This window comes from Cnephaeus nilssonii, assembly GCF_951640355.1.
Source record: "Cnephaeus nilssonii genome assembly, chromosome: 11".
NCBI lineage: Eukaryota > Metazoa > Chordata > Mammalia > Chiroptera > Vespertilionidae > Cnephaeus > Cnephaeus nilssonii.
The window spans coordinates 40,730,070-40,748,322 of NC_137082.1; the positions used below are offsets into that span (position 1 = coordinate 40,730,070).

Below are 18,253 nucleotides of genomic sequence, written 5' to 3' on the forward strand. Positions count from 1 at the left end.
CTAGGTTGCCATAGTCACATAAACTTGGAGAGAGTGATATTGTGTTAAAGGCTGTTAAAGGTTCTTGGAAGTTCTGTGGATAAAAGCAGTTGTAAGTTGTGTTCCCTGTGTACATTTGGCCACCCACACCCTCCCTTTTTTAAGAAATTGGATACATGTCAGCATTTCTCACTCAATGAGATAGACCAATCAGTGAGCTATTGTTCTTTAGCTAGGAACAGGCTATTTTACTGAAGTGAAGGCCAGCAGGGTGAGACGTGCGAGCTTTCCCCTTTGGGTGCATTGAAGGGATAGTGTATACTAGTATGTAGTGCAGTGCGCCTCATCCGGAATAAGTAGCCTCAGTATATACAATCGTGAGTTTCAGGTGGCTGTTTTCATATGGTTTCTTCTTAGTATGTGCTAAAAGCATAACCTAAGTCACTAAAAAAGTTAATTAAGTTTTTAAATTGCTTAGAAATTATCTCAAAAAGTATAAAGACTCATTTTTAATTTTCCAGGTCATGGATTGTGTTCTCTGTTGCTAGTGAAAAATCTTTACCATCTTTGTTCGATTATTTATATTGCATCTTGTGCTAAAAAGGAATTGAAGGGCAAAAACTGGAGACGAACAGAAAATGCGCAGCAGAATGTTTAATTGGCTATTGTGTGTGGGTGAGGTGGTGCACCCCCTGACATTATAGACAGAAGCTGTGAAGCACATCCACAGATAATACAGACACTCCGTGGCTCCTCAGAAATGATTGTGGCAGAGGGACCATGAGGGCATTATTTTTGAGCAGAGGAGCTGGGATGAGCATGGGTCTCAATGAGAGTCACAAACAGAAAGCAGCACCACGGAGAGCAGCCCTGGCAGCTAACAAAGGGAAGTTCACACTGTGGAAAGGGAACACATAATAACAGATCAATGTTCCCCCAGCTCTGCCTGCTCATATAGAGCAGTCATTTTAGTAAGGCCACCTTCACATGTGAACAGCAGATTTTCCAACGCATCTTTCCCACCCTTAATCAAGGCTGAAGTGTGTGTGTGTGTGTGTTGTGATGACTGATGTGGGTGTTTTATGTATAATGTAAAGGACCCTATTTTCAGCACAACCAAATATTATGGATGGTTTTTCAGGAGTCACGATGGCATAATTAGTTGTGGTATACCTTATGGAGGATAGGATTCATTTTACTCTGAATTTAATCTAAATGTAATTAAGGTTTATTCTTCTTTTCAGGCAAGAGTGCAGCACTGTGTCTGCTCTGTAGCCAGTGACCACTCAGTAGGACTCCTAAGTTTGCGAGAGAAAAAATGCATTATGTTGGCATCTCGTCATCTTTTCCCCATCCAAGTGATTAAGTGGAGGCCTTCCGATGATTACCTAGTAGTGGGATGTTCAGATGGCTCTGTGTACGTCTGGCAGATGGATACTGGTAAGAACAAGTGTTAAGATATAGACTTCAGCCCTAGCCGGTTTGATTGAGTGGATAGACTGTCAGCCAGCGGACTGATGGGCCCCGGGTTCAGTTCTGGTCAGGGGCACATGCCCAGGTTGTGGGCTCGATCCCCAGTAGGGGGCGTGCAGGAGGCAGCCCATCTGTGATTCTCTCTCATCATTGATGTTTCAATCTCCCTCTCCCTTCCTCTCTGAAATCAATAAAAATAATATTTTTTTAAAAAGAGAGACACAAAAATTAAATGGGAACATTTGATTTCCTAGAAATTAAAAATCTTTTATAAGAGAAAAAAAGGCTTGAAATGTAACAAGATTGCTACTTTTATTTTTGATCGCTGCTTTTTCTAAGTGTTGGACTATGCCAAATACTTGTCGTTGGCCAATTTTTAAAGGAATGTAATTGAAGACAATATACACATTAAGACAGACATGTAGATAATAGACCAAAAATTCAGTGATCTATATAATTCATGAGGCAAAATGTGAACAAGACGAAGAAATCACTTTTGTCTCAGATTCAGAAACAGTGAGAATAGAGAAAACCCTCTTTTATTTGAACAGCAGAAAAGCAATACAGGGCAGTTAATTGTAGGAGGTGATTGAAATGAAAGTTTCAAGTTCTAGAGAGAACATTTAAAGTTTCAATTCCAAAAATTTTATGTTTAAGGCGTAATATAGAGCAAGTAATGCTTAGCTTAAAAGTAAAGGCAGTGATCTATCATGTTTAACATAGAATCTTTTACTTTTCCCTGGGAAATCTTTAAGTATGTAATTGAATGTGTTTATTAGTTTAGGCTTTAAAAACACATTTTATTCTACTTTTACTCATTTAAGTAATCATTTACCAGTGATTAAAACTTTTTTTTTGCATCCCTAGTTGTATTGTACTATATAGTATTTCTACTAAATTTTTTCCCTTTATTTCATCTTTGTTTGTTTGTTTTAAATAGTTCTTTTTTGAAATCAGAATATCTATCTATCTATTTATTTATTTATTATATTTCTGCCTGCACTGTGGGGCAGTAGGAGTCTCATATATATATTGTTTGGAACAGATAGCCATACTGTCAATAATCCTTTTTTTTTAGATTTCTCATTTTAACAGGTAGTATGAAGATAGTCTTGTCAAGAGGAAGCATTCTTAGAGACTGTTTTTGCATTTATCTTTTTCTTTCTTTGTCTACTCGTGTAAGAGGTTCATACCTTTTGTCAAATTTTAAAAGCAAAAAGTATTAGAAAAGATGAACCCAGATTGCTTTACTGAGTGCTAAATGTTAACATTTTAACATGCTTATTTATAGTCTTATTTCTGTCCATTTTTAAAATATATTTTTATTGATTTCAGGGTGGAAGGGAGAGGGAGAGAGAGATAGAAACATCAATGATGAGAGAGAATCATTGAATCATTGATCGGCTGCCTCCTGCACACCCCACACTGGGGATGGATCCCATAGCCCTGGGCATGTGCCCTGACCGGGAATCAAACCCCGACCTCCTGGTTCATAGGTTGATGCTCAACCACTGAGCCACACCAGTTGGGCATCTGTCCTTTTTTAAAACCAGAATTGCTGTCATACTACATATGCAATTTTGTATGTATAAAAATCTTACTTTTGTGTCTTTTGGTCACATTGTATCTGTTGTGCAGAACAGTTTTGTGTTTGCTGATTTGGTCCACTCCACCAACTAATTATACAGAGTTTGTCTTGGGCTCTGGAGTCAGACTGCTTGGTTTGAATTTAGAATCGACCACTTGCTAGCACTGTGACCTATAGCAAGTCATTGGGCTTTTGTCCCTCAATTTTCTCCATAAAATGAAGATAATAATAATTCCTATTTTATAATGTTACTGGGAGAATAAAATGACACAGTTACTTGGTGAGTATAAGACATAATGTAAGTGTGTATATATGTATGTTTGTGAACAAGTACGTTTCTCTGTGTGTGTACATGCAGGGGTGTTATTAAACATGGTGCTTAACCTGTTGCTTTGTTGAGCTTGGGAATATGACCTTACTTATATTTAGAAACATGTTTTTTGGGAATTGAAGAGTGTTTTTATAGCAATAATGACTTTCATAAAATGCTCTTTTAAAATACTATAAGTATTAAATTAACAACTGTTACATTTTAAATACAAAACTATGGTAAATGGATAGGACTTTAAAAAATGAAATAAATATGATAATGGAAGGTAGTATAATTTTCCTGAATTTTTCAGATATATACTTAAATAATGATACTTGAATATTTCAGACACTTTAAATTTTATATTTTTGACAAATGCAACCTTACTGAAAGACAAAGTTACTTTTCCAGTAACTTTCATAGAAGGAAATGACAAATGGCCCTTAACTATAGGTATGTTGGAGGATGTTATTCTTATAACCAGTTTAGTATTATTTAGCCCATTTTAGTGTAAACCATATATAATACTGAATTCACAATTCTGACCTTCAGGAGGATTTTTGGTAAACTATTAGTCAACATGGCAGTCTTTAATTGAGATAAATACGAAGAAGCAGAATTTATTTTGATATCAACCATAATAGGGAGTATACATTATTTTCCCCTCCTGCTGTTCAGGCTTTAACTAGTGATGTAAAGGTGTCTGGGGAGTTAGTTAAGCACATCCTGAAGGTATTGACATTATTTATTTATTAAATTTATTTATTAAGTAAATAAATAATGAAGCTAAATAAGTCAGTTTCAGTCAAAGTTTGATGTATGAAATGTATTTAAACTCTGAGGAGATACTTTATCCCTCTTAGTGTTCTGGGAATGTATTTTTACAAATGAAACCATATTGCACTAAAACTACACATGCATATTATATAATTTTCTGTTTGCTATTGAATTGCTTTATAGGAAGGAGTTTGCACCCTAACTTAGACAAGAAATGTATAGAGGGAGTTAAATGGAAAGTATGGCCTAATGAAGACGCGTTGAAGTGGCTTCAAGCTGAAGTAGTACCGGAAGACATTCCATTGGGTGTTAAGAATAAGAGTCAAGAAATTTGCAGATAGAAGGAAAAGTTATAATTCTCTCCCCCCTCCCCACCCCCCGTTTTGTGGAGATTTCCTAGAGAAAGAAAAGCTTCAGGAATTGTTCAAGTAGAATAAACTGGAAAAATAGCAAACTTCGTTTTTTTTTTGTTTAAGATTGGTATACAACTTAGAGGAAGGTGAAGTCATGGACTTTGATGTTTGTAGTAGAGTAATGGTGTGGATTGATCCAGGAGACTGTCTTGGAAGTGTAGAGAAAGTGGAAAAGCCTGGGGGAGGTCGTTAAAATCTTGGCTGTGAACTTGCCTTCGTTGGGAAGTTGTGGTAGGGGCCTTACGGGCAGGGACACAATAAAGGTAATGCTACATGGGAGATCCTTAGAGGAAGGAAATGCAAGAAAATGTTTATGGGAGGCACTGTTAAAACATATTTCTACATAAAAAAGTCCCTGCCCCTTTTTTTTTTTTGGTCTTAAACTATTTAAAATTGTATGGTGTGTGTAATATGTGTGCATGCATGTCTTGCAGGTGCATTGGATCGTTGTGTGATGGGGATAACAGCCGTAGAGATACTGAATGCTTGTGATGAAGCGGTTCCTGCTGCAGTTGATTCGCTTAGTCATCCGGCAGTCAACCTGAAACAAGCTGTGACAAGACGGAGTCTTGCTGCTCTGAAAAATATGGCCCATCATAAGCTACAAACCCTTGCAACTAACCTCTTGGCTTCTGAGGCATCTGACAAAGTAAGTTTTGTATGTGCGCTCGTGTGTTTGTCCCCTTTAACTTCATTTAGTAACACAGCTTTGGCATGACTTAGGGAATAATTTTGGGAGACGAACTGGTGAAAAAAGTCTTCTGATTGTAATTTAGGCTTAGCCAACATAGTTTTAGAGTATTATGAGTATTTGGCATTTTGAAAAGAAATTTTCTTACCATTAAAAATATTTTAACATGAATTGCTACTGAATTCAGTGATTTCAATTCCTAAAGTTAGAGGAAATTTTTAAAAATATATTTTTATTGATTTCAGAGAGGAAGGAAGAGGGAGAGAGAGATAGAAACATCCATGATGAGAGAGAATCATGGATTGGCTGCCTCCTGCAAGTCTCCCACTGGGGATCAAGCCCACAACCCGGGCATGTGCCCATGACTGGAATCGAACCCGGGACCCTTCAGTTCACAGGCCGATGCTCTATCAACTGAGCCAAACTGGCCAGGGCTAGAGGAAATGTTTTATATATAATCTATCTTTTTGACTTTCTGACAGTCTTCCTTTTGAAGGATTGAGCACTAGCTAATATCTCTAGGAGAAAACATAATAATTTAGGTACACAATTAAGATGTCTGTAATTGCAGCTTATCAACGTGTTTTAAAAGTAGGTTTTGATTTTAGTGAAGTTGGGCCATTACTTCTAAGGGACACCAACAAGAAAAAGGGACTGAAGAAAATACTTGAGACTAGGTACAGTGAACTTGCACAAGTGATGGCATTTTAATGTCAGACCCTAGCTCAGTCACACGTTCCTTGCTGACACTTAAGATTAAAGCATCTGTTTCTTTTTCAGTTAAAAGAAAATTATCCTACTAAAAGAAGAAACAATCCCAGTTCATTAATTGGTTACTTATTTTAGTTTTGTAGGGGCTAGCCACTCTTTGGTATGTGGTATATGTGTTCTGTGGTATTATTAGAACTAGTTTGTCTCTGGTAATGGATAAATGAAACTTAGAGACAATCCCAATATTCCATCTGAGTCACAACTTAAAATTTCATCTTATTTCATCTTTAAAAAAAAAATATCTGTAATGAGTTTCAGAGAGGAAGGGAAAAGGAGAGAGATAGGAACATTAATGATGAGAGAGAATCATTGATCGGCTGCCTCCTGCACACCCCACACTGAGGATCGAGCCTGCAACCAAGGCATATGCCCTGACTGGGAATTGAACTGTGACCTCCTGGTTCATAGGTTGACGCTCAACCACTGAGCCACGCTGGCCGGGCTACTGCATAAAATTTCTAATTCCATCTAAGTATTCATTAGAATTATTAATGGATAACACAAATACTTCTATTTTTATTTTCTCTTATTCCTGATTTTCCTTTTTTTAAAATGGATTGACATATGAATAAATAGTGAAGACATTGAAATGCTGACCTGCAAACTTGAAAATTTGCCCATGAATTAGTGCTAATGACATGAAATACTATAGGCAGATCCAGTGACCCAGGTCCACCAGTAATTGGCAGTAATATTTGATCATTCTGTTTTTTTACAGATATAAATGCTTTATTGGCTTTATTATATTGTATATTTCATAGATTAGAATTATGAAATCCTTCTGTGCTTATTTTCATGTCTTCAGTCCCATGTTCTAAGTTTGAATAGAAATCACAGCCTAAGTGCATTTGCCATGCCTATAATTTTTTTAAGGGACCATGTAAATATCCCTAGGAATTCAGTGTTCATAGCACATTAATGTTCTATATCATTTTAATTTTGAGCAAATTTACAAAACAGTATATTCAAGGGCAAGCATGTATATGTAACTTCCAAAAATATTATTTTTCTTGTTGGTATCTCTTAGAAGTAAAAATTTGGAAAAATAACTATATATCTGGAAAACTAAAGAAATAGAAATGATACGGTAACATTTATGAATGGCTTTTGTAAGTGGTCATGGTCCATTATGTGATTTTTACAATCTTGTTTGTCCCTGTTTTAATAGCGCATTTTATAGTGCAATTAGTGATAAAAGCACCAGATATCAGAGACACTACACTTATGTATTGTAAAATATATTGCTTGTGAACCTCCTCAGTCTTGTAGCAGTGGTAATTGTTGCCTGGCCTACAAGGAAAACAATTATAGGAGGGGGAAAGGCTTAGGAAGCTGAGGCTGCAGGAAGATAATCACTTTATGAAAAATGTATGTTGGCTGGACCATTAGGGATTTCTCTAACTATTTTCTCATGTTGAATTTGAGGCCCCTTCAGAGGTTATTTCTAATCTTAGGAGAAATAAAATCCACCCAAACTTAAAAAAAACAAACAACTAAGTTCTTAATGCAGGACTTTCTCTAGGCCAGGGTATGGGAACTAACTTTTTCATGGGTCCCTCCACAGAAAGTCAAATCTCTGCAGGGATACTCTATAGAAGGATCCTGCTCTGTCCTTGGTAGGTTATTGTTAGCAATTGGGCTATTTGGAAGTAAAGATATTTTATTTTGCTAATTATGTTTATTATGGCTTTGCAAACAAAAATGGAGAATTCACTGTCCTATGACTTTTTTCTTTCACTGGAAGATCAAGAAGATACTAAGTAGAATTATCCTTTCTTCCTACATTGAATCTTTGCAAGTTGTGTGTATTTGAATCCCAGTATGTTTCTCTTAGAACATGTATCTTATTTTCCCTTTTATTATAATAACTTATGTACTTACCTCATTCTTCCCACTGAAATACAGCCTCCTTGCAGGCACGGATTGTGATTTATTTATCTCTGTGTTTTCCCCAGGACATCTGGTAGCAGCTGTGTAGTGAACAAGCGGTGTGTAGTGAACATGCGTTGAATCGGATGATGTGTAACAGCAAGTGTTGCTAGTTTCTGCTTTAGCCTCTTTGCCCCCATCTTCTCCATTCCCTCACAGTTGATTGTCTTGACTTGACAATCAGATCTATCTCTGTTCATGAGCAGAGGTGGATCATTTGTTGATAACTTTGCCCTCTGTTCGGTTTTGCTTTCTCCTCTTTGGTTTTTTTGAGCATGGTTGTTCAGGCATAGCTCATTCTCCTTCCTTGCCATCACTGTATCGTCAGTGTTCCAACTGGAGTTATCTCAGCTGTATCCCATCTTTAACTCCTGTTCCTTGTGGTTCTAGACCAGGGTTGCTCAACCTCAGTACTGCATTGGTACTTGGCATTTTTGATGGGATTCTTTGTGTTATTTTTTTTTTTTTGGGGGGGGGGGGGAGCTGTCCTGTGTAAGGCAGAATGTCTTCTATCCACTATTTGACAGTAATATCCCTTCTTCCCAAGGTGACAATCAGAAATTTTTTCTTATGTTGCCCTGGGGGGGCAAAATTGTCTCTAGTTTAAAACCACTGCTTTGGGAGGAAAAAAAAGGTTGAGAAAAGGTAGGGATTCTATATCTTTTATCTTTCTTTTCCCTCCCACTCTTGCTTCTTTAATCCCTCTCCTCTTTGACAATAGTGAAGCCATTCCAACCCTTATTCCCTTAGTCCCCTGTGGCAGAATCAGTTCTCTTGCATTCTCTTTGTGCTCATACCTCCCTGTTAGACCTTTTTTAAAACACTTCATTTTGTATGGGGTATTTCTTCTTTTCTTGATGTCTGCTTCCCTATTAGATTCTGAGCTTCTTGAGGGTAGGAGGTGAATTCCTCACCTTTTTATTTTTAGTGCTCAATTTAGTATGTGAAGCATAGTAAGTACCCAAGAAATTTAGTGAAAAGTTAGTTTGGAGGTATACATTGGAATCATTGTCTGATCAGCTTGAATGCAAAGCTGAGGACTTAACTCGGTGAATAGTGATGCAATATTGAATAGTCTTTATTTCTTCATCAAAGATGCCATTAATAAAATATAAAAGTGAGCCACAGACTGGTTAAAAAATAGTAATACATATGTTTGATGAATATTAATCATTAATATATAAACCAATAATTAAAAGATAAACAACCCAGTACTTCAGGTTTTCAAAAACCATACATTTCCACTTCAGAAAAGATGATCAAATGGCCAATAAGCACATGAAAAAAACATTCATTATCATTAGACATCAGGGAAATGCACATTAAAACCATAATGAGATGTCATTTCAAACCTAGTAGAATAACTATTGAATAGCCTTAAAAGGATATTTTTGATTAAGAAGTATTGTGCCATATCTGACATTTGTATGCAGGACACATAAACATTGATGTAGGAAATGAATTGTGAAACTACTGGGATAATATAGTGAGGGATACTGGGGACTGAACTGGGATTAGGCAGTGGAAATGTAGAAGAGGGGATGGCTTGTAAGCTATTGTGTAGGTTGAATGAACAGGACTTCACAAATGAGCAAGAGGCCCTAGCTGGTTTTGCTCAGTGGATAGAGCGTTGGCCTGCGGACTGAAGGGTCCTGGGTTCCATTCCGGTCAAGGGCACATGCCCAGGTTGCAGGCTTTGTCCCCAGTGAGGGTTTGTGCAGGAGGCAGCCAATCAGTGATTCTCTTTCATCACTGATGTTTCTATCTCTCCCTCCCTCTCCCTTCCTCTCTGAAATCAATAAAAATATATTTAAAAAACAAAACAAAAAAACAAATGAGCAAGAGAAGGGAGGAGACATACAAGTTGATTTCAGAGATCGAAGCATAGTTGGAGGGAGAATGGTGGAGCTGTTAACAGAAATGCGCAACTCCTGGAATAGGCTTTGAGGCTGATTATAATAGGAGACATTTGCCTCTTTTATGTCATATTGGGAGATGGGGTGTGTGCAGGGGGAGAAAAAAACCTCCACGAAGGAAGTGACATGATGGTGAGTGAGAGTAGGGATGGGATTTTTCCCCTACGCAAATGCTGGGGTACGGAGCCTTATTAGACTGCAGTTCACATTTTGCGATGCCTGCTATCATTAGATTATTCCAGATATGCTGTCTTCCTTAATTCTCCCTGCAAATACATGAGTTAGTTATTAGTGTCCTCAAATTTGAAAATGACAAACCTAAAAACCAGTTGGTTAGCATAGGGATTGGCAAACATTTTCTGGAAAGTGCTTGATAGTAAAAATTCAGGCTTTGTAGATCGTACAGTCTATCTCTTCCTGACTCAACTCTGCCATTAGAGTGTGACAGGAGCCCCAGATGACATGTCAGTGAATGAGTGTGACTGGCTCCCAGTGAAACTTTATTTACAAAAATAGGCAACGGATTGGATTTGGCCCCTGGTCTTGGTTTACTGACCCCTGCAACAGAAGATGGCATTATTAATGTGAAGATTGTGGGTACAGTTCCTTCATGGAATAGCCTTTGTTTCATACTTGAAAAACAGTTCAAAGGAGTGGTTAAGAGCCTGGGTTCGGGTGACAGGTATATTTGTGTACATCTCTGTAACTGGCTTCCTGTGGGTGACCTTGGGCAAGTAACCTCCAATGGCTTAGGTCACATTTATAATTGAAAATAAATAGTAAAGGAAGCAAAAGTCCAGAGTTGATCAGAGAAATGAAATAACATTAAGACTTGGGGAAATAAAAAGACTGTTTGAAGTTAGTCATTGGGGAAGTCAGTGGCCATCATTAAGAGAGCTGCTTTGCATGTTGGGTTGGAACTCAGGGTATGATGAGCTAGAAATGAGTAGGAGATGAAGTGGAGGTAGAGAGGGTGGAGGAAGTTTCCCTTGGAGAAAAGAAGAGTAGTAGCTTCCGTGGCTGTAGGGTGAAGAGCAGCTTTTATACTGCGTGTAAGAGCTCACTGATATTTTTGTTGGTAGAGGGGGGTAACGGGTGGAGTCACGTGAGAGGACGTGGTATTGAGAATAGAGTTGGAAAATTCATCCTTACCAGCCATTGTCTCCTTATAATCCATAATTCTGAAAGAGAGAGAGGTGAATATAACCAACTTATTTGCTGTGGGGAGAGGAGAAAAGTAGGCTGTAATATCTGTTTAAAGGGAAGAAGTTGTTTTAATCCCTTGAAGATAGAGTCATCTTTTTTTTAATCCTCTATAACACCCAGTGTAAGTAGTGTACTGATTAGGAGTTAGAAGATTTGTAATATATAAGTAACTAGAGGCCCGGTGCATGAAAATTCATGTACTGGAGGGGGGGATCCCTTAGCCTGGCCTGCCCCCTCTCACAGTCTGGGAGCCCTCAGGGCAGGAGGTGACCCGGCGATCAGGGGAATGTGACGCTCCATCACACCTCTGCTGCTGCCACTGCCAACAGCACAAGCCTTGGCCGGCCCTGGTTATCTGAGCCTCTGGTGGCCCTGAGCAGTGGGGCTGAGGGGACTGGGCGCCACCATCTTGTGGCTGTGGGTGCTGCCATCTTTGAGGGTGGGGCAATCAATTAGCATATTTCCTTCTTATTGGCTGTGGGTGCCGCCATCTTTGTGATGGTGTGAGGGTCAATTAGCATATTCCCTCTTTATTAGATAGGATTAGTGAATCATAGATAGTACGTGGTGGTGTTTGATGAAGGCATAAATGAACATGTTAAGATGGTCTGAGCATATCAGGGGATCTTTGTGACCTGTTTTTTTATAAAATACTTGCCATAAACACTGGTTCTCAGTGAGGAGATCTTGGGGGACGCCAATGGGATTATATTAGTGAAGCTGGGAAGACATTTCTTAGGCCTGGTGTGTGTACTTTTCTCTTCAGTACCTTTATATCTTAGGCATTGTCGTAGCAATCAGAATCACCCTGTTATATATTGAAAAATCACCAGGTTGGAGAAATTGAAAAATGACCAGGATGATTTATCTTTCACCTTACCTCTCTGTTGTCTAATTAGTCAAAAAGCCTGAAAACATGAACGAGCTATATTTGCAAAGGTCAGTAGCTTTGTATTCTGTGTAACTAGGTAAGAGAATGGAATTTAGAAGTCAAACACAAGCTACTCTGTGTTTTTTGCTTACAAAAGTCACTCTGAAAAAAAATTGGATTGATTGGATTGACTTTATGATTCATTGTAAAAAGGGCACTGTGAAGAACAGACAGGAACAAGTCAAATGACGTTATATACAGAATACTGGGCCTTGTCTGGTGAGCTCTTTTTGGCTGTAGAAAAATTCCTATGATATGTATGACCTTTGAAGAATCAATTAAACTCGCTTAACATTCTACTCCAAAACTTGAATGAATTTTAATACAAAATATGAATATGCTGATTATACATTTATTATATTTACTGGAGGCCAAATGCACGAAATTTGTGCACAGGGGTACGGGGGGGGGGGGGCGGGGGATGTCCCTCAGCCTGGCCTGCGCCCTCTTTCAATTTGGGACCCCTTGCTCCTAACTGCCCGCCTGCTCGCTCCTCACCACCCGCCTGCTCGCTGCTTACTGCTTGGCTTGCTGCAGAGGCCATTGCCACTGCGCTCGCCAGCCATGAGCCCAGCTTCTGGCTGAGCAGTGCTCCCGCCTTGGGAGCACACTGACCACCAGGGGGCAGCTCCTGCATTGAGTGTCTGCCCCCTGGTGGTCAGTGCACATTATAGTGACAGGTAGTTCTGGTGGCTCCACTGTAATGGTAGCTGGGCTTTTATATATATAGATAAGTGTATATATAAGTTCACTTTTTGCTTCTAAATGGTTATTAGGATAAAAATTTTATAGCACACTACTTGTCTAGTCTTGAACAAATAAAGTTAGGAAGCCTTAGCTAAGCTGGCAAATCTTAAGAAAAATTTAAAAAAGGAATAAATTGTGACTATAGGAGGAAAATGAATGGGCTTTTTTGGCTGTTGTTTTGTTTGTTTTTCACAGCCAAAAAAGTAAGGGCTGATTAGTTGAAGAAATGTCTCCAAGGAGAATTAACTTTTATTGAGTGTCTTTGTGACGGGTGATTCCCTGTAATGGGGGGTAATAATTAGAAACCACAACTGGATGCTTTGTGCACTCATTGCTCCTAGGATGATGTTACAGGAGCTCTTGGTTGCATCAATGTAAAGCTGACTTGCTGAACCTGTAGCCAAACCCAGTTTGTTCAGGTCTTGAAATCTCCAGAGAGCTGTATTTAAGGATGTCTGTTTCATACTCCAGAGCATAAGATGGGCTCAGGTGAAAATGGTCCCAGTCCCAGACACAACCAGGGCCCCTCTTGAATTCAATAGGCTCCATTCCATATCTGTTTAGACTAGGTATTCTCAATGAGGTTTGGGTTTTCTTGGGGGGTGAAGGGGTAGTTATTGTTTACTGAATCCTCTAACTGTTGGCCATTTAAGTTGTTTTTAATTTTTTGCTACTCTAAGTCATTCAAGCTAGTCAAGATACATCTTTGCACAAAGCTGTGAATGTTTCCATGAGATGAATCCTTAGAAATGGGATTTCAGGGTATGAAGTACTAGTATTCAAGTCTTGGATCACTCTGTCCCTCTGGTCTAGACGCCAGTCCCCTCTTGTCCTCCTGAGCCATTCCAAAACATCACTTTCTGTGAGAAGCCTTCAGCCCCCTCCCCAGCACAGCCAGATGCTTCCACCACTGGGTCCCTATGCTCTGCTGTCTCCTTGGACCAAGGTGTGGCTTGTGCCTCTTCCTCTGCAAAGAAGCCATAGGCTGCTCAGCAACCAGGGGATCCTCAGCCCTCCTCAGAATGTTATAGTCCTTGAAAACAAGCAGATAGGCCCTTTTTCTTTCATCCTTTTGTCAATTTAAAGACTTTCTTTTTTAGAGTACAAGTTTTTATATTTATTTTATAGTATATGTTTGTAATAGAAAACTTGGAAGAGAGTAATAATAAAAATCACTTAGCCCGGCTGGCGTGATGCAGTGGTTGAGCGTTGACCTATGAACCAAGAGGTCACAGTTCCATTCCTGGTCAGGGCACATGCCCAGGCCCCAGTGGGGGTGTGCAGGAGGCAGCTGATCAATGATTCTCTCTCATCATTGATGTTTCTACCTTTCTCTCCCTCTCCCTTCCTCTCAGAAATCAATAAAAATATATATTTTTTCTAAAACCAACAAAAAATAATAAAATCACATATAATCCTTGTCTAACATGATTATTCTGTGACGACTGATTTAGAAACTGCTTTCTTTTCTCCTCTTTACTCTATATTGTAAGCTTTTTTCCTATGTGATTAGATAGTCTGAGAAGGCTAGATTTTTATTGGCTACCTAGTATTCATGGTATGGATGTACCATCATTTATTTTATCAAGCTCCTATTGTTTCACACTAATGAACTTTTAGCCAATTTAGAGTTGCTTTGGTGGTGGAATTAACCACAACAAAGGGATCCAAAGGACTTTGTAATTTACATCAAAGGCAGAGGAAAAGCATACCTCTCCAAGTTGTATTGCACTGGAGGGACCTACAGTAACTTTGTTCAAAGCACCAAGAAGGACAAAGGGTATTTTTGTTGTTTTTTACCCTAAGGAAGTCCTTGAAAGCCTGACCTTCCTGTGGCTGATCTCCTGTCTTGCACTGGACTGCCAACTTTAACCCTTTCATCTTCAGCAGAGGCTCCGTGCATAGCTTGGAGAAGCAGTCATGTAAGGCCATCTTTCTTCTGCTCCCCAGTCATATGTGATGCTGGTTTAGGCTAGCATTCATCATAGCCAATTAGTCAGCTCCATTCAGCAGATATCTATTCTGTTGCAAGAGTGGACCTAGCTCTGTGCTGAATGTTAGAAAACATTAAAAAAAGCAAAAACAAACTACAGACATTTCAGGAATTTTTCTACCAGAAAATGATAACTTGTAAGCATTTGGAGAGTTGGATCTTTCTACCTTATATCACTAAGTGAGAAACAATCACGTGTATACCATAATTATGAGCATAGACGATATATTACCACATGGGGGTTCAGGAGGCTGGGAGTAAATACAAAAACACATGAAAAATATTAACTTGGTTGCCTTTGAGTGTTAAAATGAAAATTGCCTTTTTATGTGGGATTTAGAGAAATATAATAACTATGCTGCCATGATCTTTCCAGAATACCTTTAAGTTTCTATAATCTTGATGTTAAGTGTAAATTCAGTGAAATGAATTAGTTAAGGAGAAATAGTATTAAGCATTCATTTTCTTTTTGTTAATATATTTTTATTGATTTCAGAGAGGAAGGGAGAGGGAGATAGAAACACCAATGATGAGAGAGAATCATTGATCAGCTGCCTCCTGCAACTAAACTCTCAAAACTAACTACATATTTAATCATATTTAATTGACATTTACCAAATTATTTGGAGATTACAGGGTTTTTGATTTTCTTCCATTTTTTAGGATCCTTGAATTAGACACCAAGGATTTTTCATAGTCCTTGCATAACACCATCTATAATGACGTATGCAAGTGAAGTCCTCTTCCTAAATCTTAACTAACCTTATTGGCCCTGTGCCTGGCATATAATAGGTGTTTAATGATTTATGAATGGAATTTATAGTTCACATTAAATATAATTTCTTTTAAAATTTATTTTTGTTGTGACCATGGTCTATGCATATATGCAAATAAATTCCCAGGTTAATCTCTCCCCACCCACCTCCCACCCAAGCCTTCCTTCTAAAATTCCAGTCTGTTCCATGCTTCCATATCTCTAGGTCTATTTTATTCATCAGTTTATTTTGTTCATTAGATTCCACATATGAGTGAGATCATGTGATACTTATCTTTTCTGACTGGCTTATCTGGCTAGCATAATACTCTCCAGGTCCCTCTGTGCTGTCTCAAATGGTAAGAGATCCTTCTGTTTTAGAGCTGCATAATATTCCATGGTGTATATGAACCACAGCTTTTTTATCCACTCATCTACTGATGGGTACTTGGGCTGTTTCTAGATCTTAGCTATTGTAAATTGCACCACTGTGAATACAGGGGTGTATATATTCTTTCTGATTGGTATTTTGAGTTTCTTAGGCTATATTCCTTTAAATATAATTCTCAACCAAGGAAAGGCGGTCTTGTTCTAAGATGGTTTTAAATTCAGGACAGTTTTGTTTTTCCTTGGAAATAGATTAATGCACGATGCTACCTGACGAGAAATTTAGATTGTTGTGCAACTTATGTGAGATATAGCAAAGGAGAAATTTCTTTTATCATCTCACATAATAAATCAAACGGCAGATTGCTGAGAATATAGGAATACTAGATAGATTAAGCCCTACGCCCTCCTCCTCTTTCCAACCCTTGTGCATGACACTTTCTATTTAACTCTTAATTGGAAACTTGAAGACATTGTGGAGTAAATCTGGTAGAAGTATAAAGATTTGTGGCTAAATATGAATATGCTAGTACTTTAGGTAAGAAGTAATTTCTTTTGTTTTAATGTGCTTGAAATTATTGTGTGTTTTTTGTTAGACTATATAAGAGATTTTCAAACTTCTCGACTTTTATAAGCTCTGTTAGAGAATTGAATCAGTCTAGTTCAGTAAACATTTGTTGATTACTAGGTACTGTGTTAGGCCCTGGAGAACCAAAATGAATAAGACATGATATTTACCCCCAGGAAATATAAACAGATAAATACGATGCAGTGTAGTAAGTGAGATGGCTGAGGAATGCAGAAAGTATTGCAGAAATCTGCCCTAGCCTGAGGTGATCAGGGCTGGCTTCTTGGAGGAGGGGACATTAAAGAAAGGAGAATATAATCAGGTGATGGCTGGAGATGGGTTGCAATAAAAGTCTAAAAACTGTGGTCATATGCTAAGTTAAAATTATAAATAGCAAAGTATAGAAATAGCAACCTGTAGCATAATTATCACATGTGACCTTAATAGCTCGCTAAATTACCCTGTGTTTAACATTGTCATTTGCCTTCCAACTTTGAATGGTTTTATATCCGTAAGGGGGCCCCTCGGCCACCCATGGCTGCAGACCATACGTTGGAAATCACTGACCTAGATAGGTGGTGAAATCTCCCAGAATGATGGATGGCAAACCAGGCTGCGAGCCAGTGACAATGATTTTGAGGTTTTACAAATTTTCAGATGTGAAATTCATAAGATGATTTATGTGACGTGGTATTACAGGCCCTAAAATTAACTTCAGGTGGACACATATTCCTCAGTCAGTCTTCTGAGGGAGGCAGCTTATTGCAATGTCCAAGAAGTACTAGTATATGGTTTGCAGTGGTTGAAGTTGGAATTCTATGCAGTGCTCTCAGTAAACTGGAAGAGGCAAAGTGTATCCAAAGATCCTTCCGGTAATGTCTTCCACACATCTCTCTCTCCTGAGTTTGTATAAAGATACCTCTTTTCCTTCATCACAGTCACAGCTCAATCACAGTCACACATGGCAGCAATCCGCCTTGGTGGAAGTGCTATTGTCTAGGGGAGTAGATGGGTGTAAAGGAAGAGGGAGATGAAAGAAAGGCAGAGACAAAAGGAGGGGATCTGTCGGTGTCAATCAGGATTTCAGTTTTTCACAGTGCACTGTAACTTGGTTTCCCAGTCTCCTTCACCTGCGTTCAGTAAACAGAGCACTTGTATTTGCTGAACCTGCAGTGCCCCTGTCTCCCCCCACCCCCTGGCTAACTTCCACTCGTGTCATGAGCCTCAGTTCTATGACCACCATCTCTGCAAAGGCTCCTGAATGTTCTAGATAATGCTGCCAAGTCTAGTAGAGTCAGTGATATCTTCTCTGATCTCTTGGCATTTGGTTTATGTTTCCAGCTCAGTATTTATTCTCTATGTGGAAGCGAGGAGATGTCTTTGTTTACATGTCTATTTCTCTGCATCAGGGTTTTTAAACTTTAGCACTACTGCCATTTTGGGCTGGACAGTTCTTAGTTCTGGGGGCTGTCCTGCGTATTGCAGCATGTGTAGTGGCATCCCTGGTCTCTACCCACTAGATGTCATCAGCACCCTCTCCCCGTTGAGACTAACAAAGATGTCTCCAGACATTGCCAGGTGCCCCTTGGGGCTGGGGTGGGGGGAAACCTCGCCTGGCTGAGAACTACGGCTGTATACCAGACTAGGGGCTCCTCAAAGGCCTTTGGTATTCCTCCTTGTATGTCCAGTGCCCAGCACCAAGTGATCAATGAATCTCTGTGATTGGCCCAGAATGTGAGGGTTGATTAGTGTGGAGTGGACGCACTCTTCCCCTCACCTCATCTCTAGAATCTCTGCAGCACTACTGCTGAGAACCTCTC

At 39.0% G+C, this 18,253-nt stretch overlaps 1 protein-coding gene across 3 annotated transcripts in view; it reads left to right on the forward strand.

The window, feature by feature from the left end:
* The window catches only part of WDR7 (WD repeat domain 7), a 290,874-nt gene that overhangs the window by 51,157 nt on the left and 221,464 nt on the right, over positions 1 to 18,253 (forward strand). For all 3 annotated transcript variants that reach the window (XM_079784071.1, XM_079784070.1, XM_079784069.1), the window contains exons 14-15: positions 1,224 to 1,419; positions 4,975 to 5,189. In XM_079784071.1, coding sequence (XP_079640197.1) covers positions 1,224 to 1,419; positions 4,975 to 5,189 — 411 coding nt within the window. The remainder of the gene's footprint in view (positions 1 to 1,223; positions 1,420 to 4,974; positions 5,190 to 18,253) is intronic.